This window comes from Rhinatrema bivittatum, chromosome 12, assembly GCF_901001135.1.
Source record: "Rhinatrema bivittatum chromosome 12, aRhiBiv1.1, whole genome shotgun sequence".
NCBI classification, from domain to species: domain Eukaryota; kingdom Metazoa; phylum Chordata; class Amphibia; order Gymnophiona; family Rhinatrematidae; genus Rhinatrema; species Rhinatrema bivittatum.
Genome location: NC_042626.1, coordinates 36,462,547 through 36,480,904, shown reverse-complemented (window position 1 = coordinate 36,480,904; position 18,358 = coordinate 36,462,547). Strand labels below are relative to the sequence as shown.

At 41.7% G+C, this 18,358-nt stretch overlaps 1 protein-coding gene across 8 annotated transcripts in view; it reads left to right on the top strand.

The window, feature by feature from the left end:
* LOC115074156 (neurotrimin-like) overlaps positions 1-18,358 on the top strand; it is a 1,324,894-nt gene that overhangs the window by 1,292,442 nt on the left and 14,094 nt on the right. For all 8 annotated transcript variants that reach the window (XM_029573369.1, XM_029573367.1, XM_029573373.1 and 5 more), the window contains one exon: positions 16,488-16,520. In XM_029573369.1, coding sequence (XP_029429229.1) covers positions 16,488-16,520 — 33 coding nt within the window. The remainder of the gene's footprint in view (positions 1-16,487; positions 16,521-18,358) is intronic.

Below are 18,358 nucleotides of genomic sequence, written 5' to 3'. Positions count from 1 at the left end.
GGTCATCGCTAAAAATCTGTTGCTTATTTTGGAGGTGTCCCTTCCCCACACACACACACACATTTCTCCCTGCATGGCAAGGCATGTCTCTCCCTCTCCTTCTCCCCATCTTTCATTTTTCTGTGCAGTTATTGAATGCTGCAAGCAATTTTTTTTCTGCTTTACTACATCTGTTTTGTAATTCACTTTTAACAAAGTATACTTAAGCATTTTTAAGAAACCTTCTACCATGACTTGATGGTGAATGCCAAGCGAGAAACCAGTTTTTAGTTCAGCTTCATAGTGGCAGCCTCTCCCATGAGAAAATATAGTATTTTTGCAGACACTGTGAGGTCCACATGCAAAAGGATTTGTCCAGCTGAGTTCAAAATGTAGTCAAACAATGTTGTGATTTAAGTATTTCCTCTCACTGTCCAGTTCAGATAATTGTACGCTGGCTGAGTCATTACCTGGTCAAAACTTATTTGGATAAAAATGAGGCGTTCCAAGAGCGATGCTTAATCATAGCCAGTTTGCACTGAACATCAGGGTTATCTGGCTAAGCTCAGCCCAAGTAAGTCTAGTGGTAAAAGGAGGTCTAAAATTATCTGAGAATGTGTACTCAGATAATTTTAGCCTTAACTGGATATATTCAACATATAGCCAGTTAAGTGACTGCAAAATTAAAAAAACCAAGTTTGTGGACCTTCAGGCCAGAGGCCACAGTCCGACCACCCCTCAAAACAGTTTGCAATAAGTGCAAACTAGCACCCGACTCCCCTCGACTCCTCACCAACCCACCACATTTTCATGACGACTGTAGCATTCTAAGGTCAGCCCCCTTCCTTCCATGATATTTTTTAAAGTCCCAAGCCCACTCCTGCCCCATCCCACCTTCTCCACCCCCCCCCCCCCCCCCCCCCCCCCACAACCTCTATTCCTACTCCCTGAAATTCCAGTGCGGGAGAATCTTATCCACTCCCAGATGCTTTCAGTGTTGCTCTAACAGCAGCGCTGAAAGTGTACGATAATAGCACTGCTGTCAGAGCAGAGACTGACAAGTTATCTGGCTAACTTTAGCTGGAAAATGTGTCCACTTGCTGGTTACTAAATATGGACTTCTGTGATCTGTGCGCTTTCCTTAATAAATAATTCCTGCCATAAGATTATACTGTTTATGAAAACCCCCTTAACCTGACATGAAGACCGTTTCTTTTTATTTTTATTAAACTTTATTAATGTTACGATTTAACAAATTCAAATATAAAATATATTTGAAAAAAGAAAAGCTGGGTATGTGATCCAGGCAGTAACAAAGAAATATACAAAAAAAGAAAAGAAAAAAAACATACAAAGATATGCAATCCACCATAGGCGAACATTGAAATAGGCCCAGGGGCCAATGGCCTAATAACTCTCAAAATAAAAATAATAATGAAACACTGCACAGCTGCAATAGAAATCTTTGCCCAAAATGAAAAATCGACGCTTGCTACCTGGATACAATCTAGCTTCAAACATCCCACTTGGAATCGATAAAGGCTCTTAAATAAGAAGGTTCAGAACATACATATTTTAACCCATCAAGTATCACAATGCATTTGCAAGGATAATGAATTATACATGAAGTTCCTATAGACAAAGCCTCAGGTCGCATGGCTAAAAACTTTTTTCTCCGCTCCTGTGTAGATCTAACAAGATCGAAAAAGATCCACAATTTCTGGCATTTAAATGGTACATGATGATTATAAAAAATAAACAATAAGATGAAGAATATTGCTACGATCTTGAGGAAAGACAAGTGTCACAAGCAAAGGAACTCTGCTGGATAACTCCTCTTCCGATTTGTCCTAAAACCCTGATATATTGTGACTACTCGCAGATATCTCTGTTGGGCCTCCATCTGTATTAGCCCCACCCCAATCTTCTTTGGAGGGTGAAGACAGAATATCTTGCTAATGGGAGGAGAACGTGTCTCAGGAGCCTGCAAAACCTCCTTCACATAAACTTTAAAAAGTTTAGGTGGAGAATGAAACTTCCTCATAGGAAAACTTAATATACAGAGTTTTAAGGATCTGACAGAGGTTTCCAAGTTTCCTGCTCTTTGATGCAAAAACACTTGATCTTTAATTATATTCGCTTGAACTTCCTTAACTTGTACAACTGAGGTATCCAACAGAGTCAATTTATTTTCACATGCTATCACCTTTTCTTCCTGTAATTGAAACTTAGAATATATATTCAAATTAAGAACAGCTAAAGAAGAAACTGATTTTTCTGAAGCTGCCATCACAGACCAAAGTATGTCCAAAGTAACTAGTAAAGTATTTTCCATGGGAGCTCTAACCTTTAAACTGTCAGTGGCTTCTGAAATCTCCACACAACAGGCAGTAATCCTTCCTGAAGACTGTACTTGATCTCCTCCATTGTCTGGCACAACACCCATGGTGCTAGCTCCTGCATTCAGCCCTGGGGCCCGAAAGACACTCTGCCCCATTTCCTAGCTAGATCCTCTCACAGAGTCAAACAGAAGGTGCCTCTCGATGATGCAGCTGAGGTGCCCGAAGACTTAGCTTCAGCAACTCCTCCTCAGCCGGAGCAAAGCTACCAGGAGGCCACAGCAGGCTAATCGCCCCTCCTGCCAAGCCGGATTCCAAAATCATTATATTAGGCAAGGTATGTGCATGCTTCCAGAACGATGTCTGTAGGATTGGCATCCCAGGGATCCAGGAGCCTTTCCTCTCACTGCCCCTTCCACTTCCCCATATTGAGAAGGAAAAAGGAGCACGAACAAAAGCCTTATAGAAGTAAGTCTGGGGAGCTCCTGTAGGAAACATCTATTCAGTGGCAGCCATCTTGAGTTCCCCCAAGAACTTTTATTTTTTCATAAGAGATGTTAATCAGATTGTAATTTGCTATGATAACTGTATTGTTTTGTTTGGAGTTTCTTGTCCAGCAGTTTTTCCCTGTTCCTTTGGGCTTCCAGCTCAATCAGAGCCAACCTCTGTTGAGCTATGACACCGAGAGCCTTCATTCACAACTCCCTGGGTATTTTTCCCTTGTTTTCATGTTCCCTCCAATTTTAGCCCAGGCATCATCACAATGGTCCTTGAATCAAGGCCACAAACTCTATCACCCTAAATCTAGCCATTAGGTGTTACCCTTGAGCAATGACTGATACACCCATTTCGTTGGGTGCTGTGAATGCTTCCTCTGCAGCATCCCCAGCCTGAGAAATGAGAAATCTAATCTGGCATTCAAGACTAGGGATGTGAATCGTTTTAGGACGATTAAAATTATCGTCCGATAATTTTAATATCGTCTTAAACCGTTATGGAACACAATACAATACAGATTCTAACGATTTATCGTTATAAATCGTTAGAATCGTGAGCCGGCACACTAAAACCCCCTAAAACCCACCCCCGACCCTTTAAATTAAATCCCCCACCCTCCCGAACCCCCCCCAAATAACTTAAATAACCTGCGGGTCCAGCAGCGGTCCGGAACGGCAGCGGTCCGGAACGGGCTCCTGCTCTGAATCTTGTCGTCTTCAGCCGGCGCCATTTTCCAAAATGGCGCCGAAAAATGGCGGCGGCCATAGACGAAAAAGATTGGACGGCAGGAGGTCCTTCCGGACCCCCGCTGGACTTTTGGCAAGTCTCGTGGGGGTCAGGAGGCCCCCCACAAGCTGGCCAAAAGTTCCTGGAGGTCCAGCGGGGGTCAGGGAGCGATTTCCCGCCGCGAATCGTTTTCGTACGGAAAATGGCGCCGGCAGGAGATCGACTGCAGGAGGTCGTTCAGCGAGGGTTCCGGCGCCTCACTGAACGACCTCCTGCAGTCGATCTCCTGCCGGCGCCATTTTCCGTACGGAAAATGGCGCCGGCCATACGTGTATGGCCGGCGCCATTTTCCGTACGAAAACGATTCGCGGCGGGAAATCGCTCCCTGACCCCCGCTGGACCTCCAGGAACTTTTGGCCAGCTTGTGGGGGGCCTCCTGACCCCCACGAGACTTGCCAAAAGTCCAGCGGGGGTCCGGAAGGACCTCCTGCCGTCCAATCTTTTTCGTCTATGGCCGCCGCCATTTTTCGGCGCCATTTTGGAAAATGGCGCCGGCTGAAGACGACAAGATTCAGAGCAGGAGCCCGTTCCGGACCGCTGCCGTTCCGGACCGCCGCTGGACCCGCAGGTTATTTAAGTTATTTGGGGGGGGGTTCGGGAGGGTGGGGGATTTAATTTAAAGGGTCGGGGGTGGGTTTTAGGGGGTTTTAATGTGCCGGTTTTTCAATTTTTCGATTTTTCGATTTTTAACGATTTTTCACGATTTTTCACGATATTTTACCCCCCCAAACGGCAACAATACGATTCCCTCCCCCTCCCAGCCGAAATCGATCGTTAAGACGATCGAGGACACGATTCACATCCCTATTCAAGACTAAGGTTCTCTGTGTTTATGTGCACTCTCAGCAAACTTTCCTGATGTAGTTCTGACAAAACACGGGCCATTTTGGGAGTAAGCATCTCACATTTTGGATCCAATTAAGTTGTGGGCATGTGACTCAGCTTCAATTTATTCACCATTGTTTTCAACATTTTTATCGGATGACTTAACTCAGGAAAATATTCATCGTTTAGAAGCTTGTTTTTGTCCTTAAAGTGCAAAGTTTTAATTAACAGATTTTGGTATTGTTTATGGGACCATTGATTATACTCTCCCATTTCTTGGAGGTTTTCTCCATTGTCTAGTTACTCTTAAATTATTGTGAGTAATTTTATTTTTTACAACCAAAGCTTTTCCCTTTTTTATAATGATTGGATCGGTCTGTTTTTATTCAGTGCACAGCACTTGCTACTAGGCCGGCCCACCTGCATTGCTTATTTTGATTTTCCTTATCATAGCAAATTTACAATACTAGTATGATGACTGAATTTTCTATAGTAAAATTGTATTGTACCATTTGCCGAAGGCATCAGAAGCAATCAATATTGTACTCAGTAAAATTATAACGTATTTCTACAGAACTATTCTAGACAGCTCTAATGCTTTTTTCCTGGAGAAAGAAATCAGAGAACCAGATAGGCCTATATAGTAAGGTGCACTCAGCTGTTCGCACATGTTAGCGGCAGAGTACACATTTGTTGTGTACTAAACTCCTTGTTAAATCAGGAGTGAAGTTGTACACACAAAAATGTGTACAACAAAATCAAGAAAGATCCACAATTTCTGGCCTTTACTCCTGATTTAACAAGGAGTTTAGTGCACAACAAATGTGTGCACAAACATGACTAAAACTGAACACAAATTAGCCCTTCTCCTTGCAAATCCCATGTTAATTAAGGCATTAATTATTACTTCCTAATGCAGTAAGGTGCAAAGCTTAACTCAGGTTTTCTTAATGCTGGAAATGGTCGAAGGTGGAGTAAAGTTTCTAGGGCTAATGTAAGCCTATAGGGCTGAACCTGAAGTTTGTGATATAGGTGACCTGTGCGCAGGGATTTATGTGCATAAAACATGCTTTGGGCACAAATCATGTTTTCTGCGCGTGTCCTGCTTTGCACGCGTAATTCATGTTTTATGCATACTAATCATGTCTTTTTGCATACATTTTAAGGTTAGCATGCTCGTTTCAACTTCCAGTGCATTAGCATAGTTGATTTTTTTTAGCACGTGAAGTTCAGAGCACATTTGCTTCTCACATCTTATTACTTCAGCGCCAGAGAGAAGAAGTTAAGGGAGAAAGCAATGGTAGTGGATTTAAGGCAGTCAGGGCTCTGCCCTTGGCTCTCCCTAACCACTGGATGCTAGTGCTGCCTCATTTTTAGGATAGCAGCTTTTAAAAGTAGCCTGGCAGCAAAGACCAAAAATGGCCCATCCAGTCTGCCCAGTAGGGTATTTAGGATTTTAACTCCTTGAAGATTACCCCTTTGCCTTCTTTATGGGATTATAAATGCCACTCTGTGCAGGTTACCTCCATGCCTGAAGTTAAAGATGTAACTGCTGCTCCATGCAATTTACTCCCATGCTTTCTATTTAGGGTTGTACTTGCTGCTCTGTGTAGGTTACTCCCATGCCTTCATGGAAGCAAAATGCAGCCATTTTACTGCTGTTTGGGGGTTGAATCACCACTCCATGCATATCATTACCTACTCCTTCATTACCATTCTCTTTTTATTATTTATTTTATTTATTTATTTAAAATTATTTTTAGCCCGCATCCTCCAAAGTTCGGGGCAGGTTACAACAATAAATGCATAAAAGCAAGTATGTATGTACACAATCAATTAAAACAAACTACGAATAAGACGTAGAACAAGGATCGCATGATAATACAGATAAGATATCTCTTCCTAGCTTGTAGGGCAAGAGTTCTAGAAACTGGGGACTCATTCTCATAAATCATTGCTGCATTGTTGGAATAGAAATTAAGCTGAAGTTGAGGGAAAGGCAATTGTGAAAAAGTGAGGTTTTTAAAGATTTTTAAAAATCTTTTTTATTCATGAGAAGTCGTAAATGCTGCCACTAGCGATACTCTATATCTATCCCGTGCCTTTTGAATTCCGTTACTATTTTTGTCTCCATCACCTCCTCCAGAAGGGAATTCTAGACATCTACCACCCTTTTTGTGAATAAACTATTTTTTGAGATTGTTCCTTACTCTAACGCCTTGGAGCTTTATATTTACAGCTTCCTTTCCATTGAAAAAGGTTTGCTTCTTGTCCATTATTAATACATTTCAGGTATTTAAATGTCTGTCGTATTCTCCCTGTCTCTCCTGTCCTCTAGGATATCCATAATTAGGTCCTCAAGTCTCATATAGCTTTTGGTGTAGACCTCTCACTATTTGGATTTTCTTTCTCTGGATCACCTCTAACCTCTTTCTATCCTTTCTGAGATAATGGCCTTCAGAACTGAACACAGTACCCTTCCAACACACTTGGAAGGCTTTTATATGGTTCTTTTTGTCTATCATGTAACACTATATGGCCACAGGAATTAAGGGATATATTCTTTCAGGGCAAGGTCCAGGTGGTCTTCTGTTGATTTCTATCAGGGATTCATTTGTGAAGCGTGGACTCTCACCCACTGGGGCCAAATAGAGGACTAACAGTTTGTGGAATGCTTTATTCACCAAATTATGAAGGAAAATAACTTTTGTGATTAAAAATGACTTTCACCTCCTGCAGCCATATAGTTCTTTGAAAAGGATTTTCCTACAGCTGCAATCATGGCCTTATTCACCTGTACCAAAGCATTTTAACATAGCCAGCATTCCAATCAGTTATGTGGAAATTCAGCTCTAAACTTGCTAGCTCTGCATGGGTAATCAAAATGGAAAATTACTCAACATGCCATAAATAGCTTTTAAGTACTGTAAATTACTGGGCGGTTTGAAACCATCTCTGCTACTGTACAAGAAACCTTTTCAAGTATATATGGTCAGTCCAAAAATGAATGCTGTCTGCTGTTTCTTTTACTGTAACTTGCAGAATGTATAAAAGATCTGCAAAGCCAATTAACGCTAAGTTTTCAAGAATCCACATGGAAATATGGTACATCTATAGAGCAACCACTTTTTTGATAACGCACTTAAGTTCAAGTGGCTTCTAAAACTCAAATGATAAATGGTACATTTTAGCTTGATGGGTTATGCATGTTGGTGGCTGTCTGGTTTCTCCTCTCCTGAAGGGTTAAAAATGTACATGATTTCTTATTTGTCTGATCTGATTACCTTGTAGATTTAGGTGTTTGTCTTTCGTCCACTTCTGTGGAGAAGCAACAATGTATGAATGGAACTAAGGATTCAATGTAATAAAGTGCACTAAGCCAGGGGTGAGCAAACATTATGAGCCTTGGCCCTCCCTTCTATTCATACAATTTGGTGGGACCCCCCACCCATCAAAGTTGGGTTACATCATGTATATAAAATATATATATATAAATATATATATATTAGACAGCAGTGCTCTAAGACCTGTCAGAAAACTGGGATTGGGTACTGCTGCTTATTCTCTGAAAGAGAAATTAGAGAAGGGGATAACAGTCCACTTACTATTGTCACTCAAACTTCAGATCATATAAGGCTGATGAGTCAACATACGAACATTCAACAGAGGGATATTGAGGACTTTGTCCCCCAATACCTTTGAAGAAAGAAGGGACTTTTTCACCTCTACAATGCCTACCGTACCACAGTGGGCTAAGTAGGTCAGTGTACTGTAGCATCGGAATCACTGCTAGTATTTTGAAAAAGAAAATATCTCCTCCGAATGACTCCAGTTACCTTCATTCAGAATTCTGGTAAGAGAGGTCCTCTGATCAGGGAAGAAAAAGGTTCTCCTTAAAACTTAAGGTTGGGGGACCATGACCCTGAAGACGGTAAGAAGATGATTACCTTGCTGATGTTGGAGGAAGAAGGAGAGTCCCCTGGAAATAAACCTGTCATCTTGTAATGCTTCTGGTCCTTTCAGTGATGATGCTTTGAACATAGATTGTCAGGCAAATGACACTAACTATGCTCTGCATGAACACATATCACAAGATCCCTCACCAAGTAGAGTTCAAGGATAGCCTTCTGCTATGATGCACTTGCACACTTCAAGAATGAAATCTTCTTGAGATATCTGCACTGGGCTCTATTAAGGAATTCACAACCAGATTACTTGTGATAAGAAATAGGCTCTGGCATTTCTAGATGTGGAGAGGAATTCTTGGATTGGGAGGCCACAACTTCTGTGCCAAAGGCCAGAAGCTTTGGCACGAGTGATTATAGAGTGCATCAAGCGTATTGATGAAGCAGAGGGATCATGTGCGCTGATGGTGTAGATGCAATGATGGCACTGCTAGATTGAGTGTAACGATGGTGTAGATGTACCAATGGCACAGCTGCATTGATGAGTTAAATGCACCAATGATGCAGGAATATTGAGTGCACTGATGGCGCAGATGCATGATGCAGATGAGTTGCTTGCATCAAAGGTGCAAATGTCTAGCTGGTGCAGATCGGCTGACAGTATTCAAAATGATGCAGATAGCCTTTGCCCTTACTATGTCACAGGGGCTACCGGTGCCATTGGTCAGCCCCTGTCACATGGTAGGGGCACAAGATGGCGCCGGCCATCCAGTGCTCCTACCATATGACAAGGTCTGGCCAATGGCACGGATACCCTGTCACATGGTAATGGCAAAGGGCCATCGGCGCCATTTTGATTAGTGGCAGCCGATGGCCCGGGAGCAGGAGATCACTCCAGGGACCCCCACTGGACCACCAGGTACCCGTAAAAAGTTTTTTGGGGGGTCGGGAGGGTGGGGGAAGCTAAGGGATTAGTTTTAAAGGGTTGGGGTGGGTTTAGGGGTTATATTTGTGTGCCGTTTTTCCCGCCCTCCCCCAAAACGATAAGAGAACCCCCACGATCAATATCGTGGGGTTTTCCTATCGTTTTGGGGGAGCCCCCGATTTCTGATGATTTTGAAAATATCGTCCGAAGTCCGATTCACATCCCTACTCTTTGGGAACTTCAAGGTACTTTCTGATGACCCAGACAGACTATGGTCAGAGACAAGGTGCTGAGCTCAATGAACTTTTGATCTTACCCAGCATGGCGCAACTTATGTTTTTATGTTGTCAATATTCAGATGGTTTGTCCAGCTGAGTTCAGGGCTTAGCCAGACAAACCTCAGATTTTAAATTTCCTCCCATTCTGAATGCCTCCTTGTTATCTGGCTAACTATTTTGCTGATTAAAAGTTAGCTGGATAAGTTAGTGGCATTCTGGAACAGAGTTCTCTGAATAATATATCCAGCTAATTCCAGTATTTAGAGTTAGCCGGATAACTTATCCAGCTAAGTAGGTCATGCTGGAGAAGGGTCTTAAAGTAATCCAGATAGTCTTAGCTAGCTGGGTAGACTTATCTGCTATATTCAGCAGAGTGCCTGATCAGCAGCTCTCCACTGAATATCCATGACAATTTATTTGGCTAAATTTTACTGTATAAATTGTCTGCTCACCATGCTGAACAAAATTGACCTCTATATTTTTATCCTACAATTCTTCCTTACTTCGGTGATTATAGGTGTGAGTTAACTTTAATCTCTAATCACAGAAGTTAAAAACAGTAGTAAAGTTAAAATTAACTACTATTCTTAGCATGCTTATTATTTTACTACCGTTTCTTTGCCTGCTTTTTTCACTACCAAGAGATTTGCATATAATTAGCTTGCTACGTTGATAATGAAGCTATATTTAGCGCTCTAGTAAAGAAAATGTTTTCTACATTTTTGTGCATTTCTTGCATCAATATATGCTAGCTAGAAGTGTAAATAGCTTCTCTCTCTCTCTGGCAGATGGCGCTAAACCTGCTATGGCATGTTAGCTGGTTGGACCCTTTTTTTTATTTTGTTTGTTTTCCTCTTTCTGAATTGAATTTCTCCTTTTGGTTAACATGCTTAATGCTTTGTTCTGTCACTTAGTATGGATGCTGCCTGTTTGTCTCATTTTACAAGCTCTGCTAACAGTTTATGGGCCCAGAGGAACCCAGGATTGCACAAAACATACTGGAAAAAAAAAATAAACAAAATGGCAAGCTAAATAGCACAAGGTTAAGAGACCACAGCCCAGATAATTGTAGTGACTTGTGCCACGCAGTTCAGCTATAGGGACAGTAACTTTCATAGCGGCACGCAGGTGCACATGTGCACACATTCATCAGCACACACCCTGGGACACGGCCATTTTTATAACATACGCGTGAATATGCATGCATGCTATAAAGTAGCCTGACCGCACGCACATGTGCACACAATTTGAAGTGGGCATGCGCCTGTGAGCGCAAATGCCACTTCTGTTGTGTAAGTGGGGGGGATTTTAAAAGTCACATGCACCAGCACTATTGCCAGTTTTCCCATTTCATTCCCAGTTCGCCCAGATAAGGGATAGGACTGCCAAACCCCCCCTCTCCCCCCCATTTAATACCCTTCCTTCCCCCTTGTTAGACCTGACCCTTAAAACCCCACTGATCTGCCCGGACCTTTTTGTTTTATGAATTACATGTCATCCACAGCAGAAGTAAAGTTAAGTGGCAGAGGATCCTGGCACATGCTAGTGCATGTAAGTATTTATGTGCTAATTTCATGTTTAAATCTAGCAACGCTCATGCCCCACCCAGGCTATATCCTGCCCATTTTTTTGAACTTTTCATTTGTGTGCACAGCGGCAAGTATGCGTGTATCCGGCTGGCTTTTAAAATCTGCTTGGCGTGCACCAACTCTATATATTCGTGCATCCCCTAATTTCGGGGCGCATCAGGCTTTTAAAATTCACCTTGAAGTCTGCAGTGGCAAGGTTTGAATAATGGGAACTATCACCTATGGAGTTTCAAATTAGAAATGCTGTTATTCAAAGTTTATCTGTAGGATGTTTTAAGCAGAGACACCAGCAGAATGAAATTGTAAGAACAGGCAAGAAAAACAACTCTAAACCTGCTAATGGAGGCTAATCAACTATAGTACACTAAAGAAATTGCATGAGCATTCAAATCTAAACAATGAATTACTGTGCATTTGTTGCACAAACTATAGAAAATGAGACTTGAAAGACGACAGTAAATATATGAATAAGTGAATGCCATGCTCGACATTGTGGAACAATTGTTTGGGAATAGAGATGAAATAAAAGGCAATCGCATAACAGTAGTATTACTATGTGGTCTCCCAGAGTCATTTAGTGCCCTCATTAATGCCCTTGAGAGGCCAGAATAGAATCAGAACTAACAATAGAATTTGTCAAGGGCAAACTAATGGCTGAATATAATCACAAAAAAAGAAGGTAAAGAGAATGATAAGTCAGATACAGCTCTCAAGGCCATGGAGGAATGAAGCGATTAAAATAAACCAGGACACCTGAAAAGGCAACAGTTCAATCTGGAAATTTGAGCAGTGGAAGCAAACACTAGAAATGTCCAAACGAAAGGCCAGAGCTGAGCAGATGAGACCAGAAGCAAAGAATAGGATGAAACGTTCAGTGCCATTCAGGGGGAAAACATCACATTGATGGTACATTGACTTAGGAGCAACAAGCCACGTGAGATGTGATGAGACATTCTTTACAGATATTGATTACAGCATTAAAAAAAACAAAACTTTTCTGGCACACAGCAGAGGGCATATGTTATGGATTCATGAGTTGCAACACACCATCAAGGGACATATCTAAGATCCTTGTGAAGGAAGTCCTAGATATTTCAAACTTAGAAGGAAGTCTACTGTCAGTGAAATGCCTTGCAAATTATGGTCTCACAATGCAATTTCAATGAAACTAATTCACCATTAAGAAGGGAAAAGAAAATTTAACCCAAGGAATTATGGATGTACACCTATATAAACTCATCTATAAGAATGAACAAGCCAAAGTTACTGTTCAAGCTTTTTAACATACTACGAGTCCCGTGAGGCAACAGGTATACTCAAATATCAAGATATTAATCCCACCAACAAAAACGAATACCACCTCACAGACTATTCTGCATTCCATTGAGCCGTTATTCTCAGAAGACATCTCATATCTACCTAAACTGGACACAGTCAAATGGACAGAAAAGGAGAAAAATATCACTTCACAAGACCCAGACCTGGACACTCATTAAACTACCATCTGGAAAAATAAATTGGTGTAAATGAACATTTAAAATCAAATACAGTCCAGAAAGGGATGTCCACCAATACAATGCAAGATTTGTAATCAAAGGATATTCCCCAAAATGTGAAAAGCATGATGAAATCTTTGCTTCAGTTGTGAAACACTTCATTATCAGAACACTTCTCAATGTGGCAGCTAGAAAGAGAATGGAAGTGAAGCAATTGGAAATAACGGCTGCTCTTCTGTCTGATAACATCAAGAAAGACATTTATATGGATCAGGCACCTGGTTTTGAGGAACTGGAAAACCAAAACCTCGTATGTAAACTTCAAAAGAACATCTGTACACTTAGGGGCAAATTTTAAAAGCCCAGCTTGCGCCAAAGCCGGGAGATACACCCAGAACTTAGCTGGCGCGTACTGCGCGGATTTTAAAAGGCACCCGTATACATGCATATCTCCCAGTATGCACACATTTTTTTTTCAAAAAAGGGGTGTGGGCATGGTCTGGACAGGGCCATGGGCATTCCAGGATTTATGAATGAAACCAGCGCATAGATACTTACGCGCACAAGTGCTTGCCGGGATTCCCTACTGTGTAACTTTACCTATGCTATGGATGGCATGTAAGTTTTAAAACAAAAAAATAAAATTAGGCTAGTCAGCGGGATTTTAAGGGTCAGGGCTAAAAGGGGGTGCTAATTAACTAGAGGGTTTAGAAAGTTCTATCCTTTACCTGGGAGAACTGGGAATGAACTGGGAATTTGGTAATTGCATCGTGTGCGTGTCTACTAAAGTCCTCCCACTTACTTGGTAGATGTGGCATTTGTGCGCATATGTACGCATGTACAGCCTATTTTATACCGTGCATGCACATACACGCACATGTTATAAAATGGTCATGTCCTTTGACATATGCACATACATGTGCACCCGTGTGCTGGTATCAAACTTACCGTCCCCTAGCTGTAAGATCTTGGTATGAGAAGATAAATGAAATGCTCACCAAGGAATGAGTTATGTGAAGTAAAGCGGATCCATGCTTGTACACTAAAATCAAGATAACAAATGGGCATACATTCTGATGTACAGTGTGTTGAAGATATAGTAATTTGCTTCAGGAAACAAGGGGACAGTGATGGCATATTTATGAACTGAATCAGAATTTTGAAGTAAAAGAACTAGGAAACATTACGCATTACCTTGGCATCAAATAGAGAAGAATATGTATGCTATATCCTCAGAGACAAAAGACCACTGAAATGCTGGAACACTTTGCCATGGAAACTGCAAAGGAAGTCAAGATTCCCATAGAAACAAGACTACCTGAAAGAATAATGGAAACCAAGATCCACTACCAAACCGTGATCAACATGAAAAGGCAATTGGAAAATTACTGTACATAGCTACTGTAACAAGAACAGACATTGCTGCAGCCTTCGGAACTTTGTGCAGGAACCTTACAGTACGAGTCAAAGGATTGGATTGCCATCAAAAAGCTAACTCAATATTTAAAAGGAGCAATCCATATGATGCTGAAAAGAAGCTTTTAATAACACAAATGCTGACTGAACTGGAGGCCCTGCTAATCAGAAGTAGGGATATGCTTGGAAAAAATGGTAAGTCTGGATCGTTCATTGGCTCAGTGATTCATTTATTTCAGTTCAGGTCCCAATAGTTTATTTGATTATTTTGTTCATTTGGTCATTCATTTTCCATTAAAGTCAAAGGGGGAAGCAGTGCAACATATTTTGGCCTCTAAAATTGGGGTTTTCTATCCTTGTTTAATGAAACTTGCAGGCAGGCATCAGCAGCAATCCAAGACATCAAGCGAAGGGAAAAATGGCACCAAGAGTGGCATGTATAGCCCAAGGCACCATGACAAGGCCAAAGCAGTAACAATACTGACAAGAACAACCCAAGTCTCCAAAAGAGGGGCGAATGGAACCAACAACAGTGGTTTGAAGACCAGAGGCAAAAGTGGCACATGAACACCCCAAGACACCGAGCAGTCAATTTTAAAAGGAGTGGTGCATGTTCATTGCGCGCGGTTCCTGGCGTGCGCACATGGATGCACCAATTTTATAACATGCATGCGCCAGCATATGCATGTTATGAAATCCAATGGCCACGCGCACATATATTCTGGATTTTAAAATCCGCATGTGCGAGGGGCCCTCAACTTGCACGCACAGGGGGGGGGGGGGTAATGTTCAAATTATACCCAGCGACACAATCGGCCTTTTTTCCAGTTCCCTAACCCCCTACCTAAGCTTCCTCCCCTTTCCCCTCTCCACCCCGACCCCTAACCCCTACCTACCTACCCTTTTTTTGTTCAGTAACTTACCTGCTCTTCCTTTGTGTTCTTGCTCTCACACACACACAAGCTCTTGCACATGCTATGGTCCACACACACACATCCAAGTTCTCTCACATACAGTATTATTGCTCACACTCACAAGCTCTCCCACATGCTATTACTCTCACACACACGTCTACACAAGCTCTCTCACATATTATTGCTCATACACACACTCGCACACAAGCTCTCAGGCAGGCTACTGCTATTGCTCAAACTCACACACACACAAGCTCTCACACTGGAATATGTGGGTACATGTAGCAGCGGCAGCCAACTCTTTTTGGCCCAGCCAACCTTGCAGCTTCCTCTTTTCCACCACGTGGACTGGAATCAGCAGCCTTTTCTTTTTGGCCATGCAGCCCAAGCCCAATGGAGCAGCCCTCCCTTTGGTGGCACAGCCTGGGCCCAACACACTAATCTTATCTTTTCAGCCGCTTATCCTGGCCCAAAATGCTAATCTCTTTTTGGTTGCATGGCCCAGGCCCACCCAGCAATCTTCTCTCTTCCGCTGATAGCCTTGGTCTGACGCGGCAGGCCTTCCTATAAGTGATACTCGAGACACTGTGCTTGAGATTTGGGGCACAGACCTCATGTGCCCGATGCTAAATATACTCTTGTGCTGCTGGCCACACATACACACAGTCAGGCAATACAGGAGGGCTTACTGAATGACTGATGCTGTTCTGTTATAGTATAGATTCTATATATCATGTAACATAGTTTATTATGTGCTTTATTGTATGTTAGATGGATGCTGTGCTATGCTCCAAACAGAAAGTTGTAAAGAGTGTGTAACTAAATAAATTTATTGTTGCTATTACTATTACCCATTTTTTTTGTCTTGTTTTATGTCTATTGCACTGCATTCACAGAGCCTTTATATGGAGGTGTTTACATTTTGGTTATTTATGACATAATACAGTACAATCTGTATGTAATATAGCTGATTACTATGAGGGTAAGTTTATATCAGCCTGTGTAAGGTTAAAGTCTGCGGGTACTTACTTCGTACCCTGAAACTGTACATCGAATTTTGAAAGCTAATTTATGAAAATTTGCAGATTGTCCTAATACATGCGTACACATACTCTCCTGAGCAGGCTTAACTTTCTGCATATATATTTATATGCTTACTTTAGAAAATCAAAGTATCCACATATATTCTTTCTCTGTCCCGAATCCGCCCCTAGTATGCCTCTCGCTAGTGCAGGCAAAAGTGTATGCAAAATGGGGTTTCACACTGACCCTTAAATGATGTTCAAAGTATCACTTACCAGACATAAAGCAGGGTTTTATGCACATAGGTTGCTTTGAAAATCACGCCCTATATTTCGATGTCCATGTTCATTTATTGTTATATTTAATACGATGTCCTTTGCCTTAGATGCTATTCTTTCAAAAATGTGGGTAACAGATTGCAATAAATATAAACAGATGTAAAGAAAAATCAGAGCCATGCTACAGTCCATTTCTAGCTTTGATCTAACAGTAATTTTTTTTTCTTTTATTTTAGAAGAAACCACAGCTGCTTTGACACCTTTGAAAGGTTAGTAAAGCCACTTCCCTGTCTTCTGCAGTGCGGGCCTTCTCTCCCTTTCCGCATTCTATCCCACATTCCTTTTTTACCACTAAAGACAAGGAAAAGCTGTGGCTAGCTCCTTACACTCATCAGCTGCAGTAACATTTTTGCTTTCATATTTTTTTCTATTTGTAGCCTCTTTGCTCCATGGCCTACCTTATGTTATAGTACCTTTGTGATTTTTTTTTAATTACATAATTTACATTGTGTCAGTCATGCTTGTGTACGTGTGCATAAAGTACATATTGCTAGTCCTAATCCCAGCTGCTTTTTATAGCTTCAGTAATAGCCGTGGGACATTGGAGGAAAGAAGCTAAGGATTTAAGGCAAAAGGAGAGGGATGAGTTTGCAAATGTGATCTGAAAACAGAAAGAGGATCCATAAATTAAAGTGACAGAGGTCTACATCTTTATTGCCAGGGTGCAAAGAAAAAAAATAGATTGTACAATCTGTATTGAGAAAAGAATGCAAGAGGAGGAGACAATAGCCCCAATATTCAGCACCACTTAGTCGGATAAGTAACAACTTATCCACTAAGTGGCAGTGGCTGAATAATATCTGCATTTACTGAGCAGCCACCATTTAGCTGGATAACTGCTTTTATAGCTAAGTAGTTCACTGGCTAAGAAGTGGGCTTGAGGGAGGCATAACGGGAGGAGTTAGTTATCTGACTAACTTAGCCAGATGAGTGCTTATATTCGGACCAATCTGGTTAAGTTAGCCAGATAAGTTAGACTTGTTATCGATCAGGTCTAAAGTTAGCCAGATAAATGGCCCCATACGCTATTTGCACATTGAGAGCTTGCAGTTGTGGTAGAACTCTCTCTGACAGGGGAGGGGGGGGGGGGGGGGGTTATAGCCACGTGTGATTCTGTGGCACCCAAAATATTAGAGAACTGTGCAACAGCACAGAAATCCATCTCCACAGCCTGCAGCTCATGCCTCTGTAAGGGAAATCTGATGTGATCATGAATATGCAAACACATGGCACACAGCACTTGGTGCAAACACCTTGAAAAGCTTGTTTGTGACATTCTCCCTACTGACAGTGGCTTGGAAAGAGCCAGAGGCTATGAAATGCAGTGAGCTCAACAGTTCACAAGGCCTGGAATGGCATGAGATCTGCCTGTGACAGAATCCATTTCATCTTTCAGCTCCTCATATAATGCCTTGATGGCCTGTGAGCTCAAATGGTACCTTCTGATCAATTCCTCAGGAAGACCAAGCAATGTGGCACAGACACAAAATATTCACTCCCTCTGGGTCCAGCTTCATCTCCAATGTGGTGTGAGACCCCTAACCCCATGCAGAACCCACCTGCCCTGGTTGCCCATTCACCTTCTGCTATGGCTCAGGAATGGGTAGCATTTCAGCCTCTTGATGCTACTGGTTTGCTTCCCTAATTTGCAATGTAGCCAAAAGCAGATTATAGTGGGCACACATTTTGATAGGAAGTAACTAGCTGCTCGGAAGCTCTTTTTATTGGTCTAAAACTTAGTAGGTGGGCTAGGAAGGTGTGAGCCTGAAAATATTGTGAGAAATAACCAGTTTTCGGCTGAAGTGTTTTGTTTTTCCCAAAATAACTCCTGTGTTGATATTTTTCCCCAAATCTGTGATATTTCCTGATGTAATGTACAATATAATATTGCAAGAAGTATTAAACCATCCTCATCTTCATATTTTGCTTGTGTGTTTAAATATTTCCATAAAAATTAGTGGTCAAAAGTTTTAATGCGCATTGCAAAATATTTCCACATGATGCGCTTACTTGTCGCACAAAATCAACCTTTTTAATGAGTTAAAGC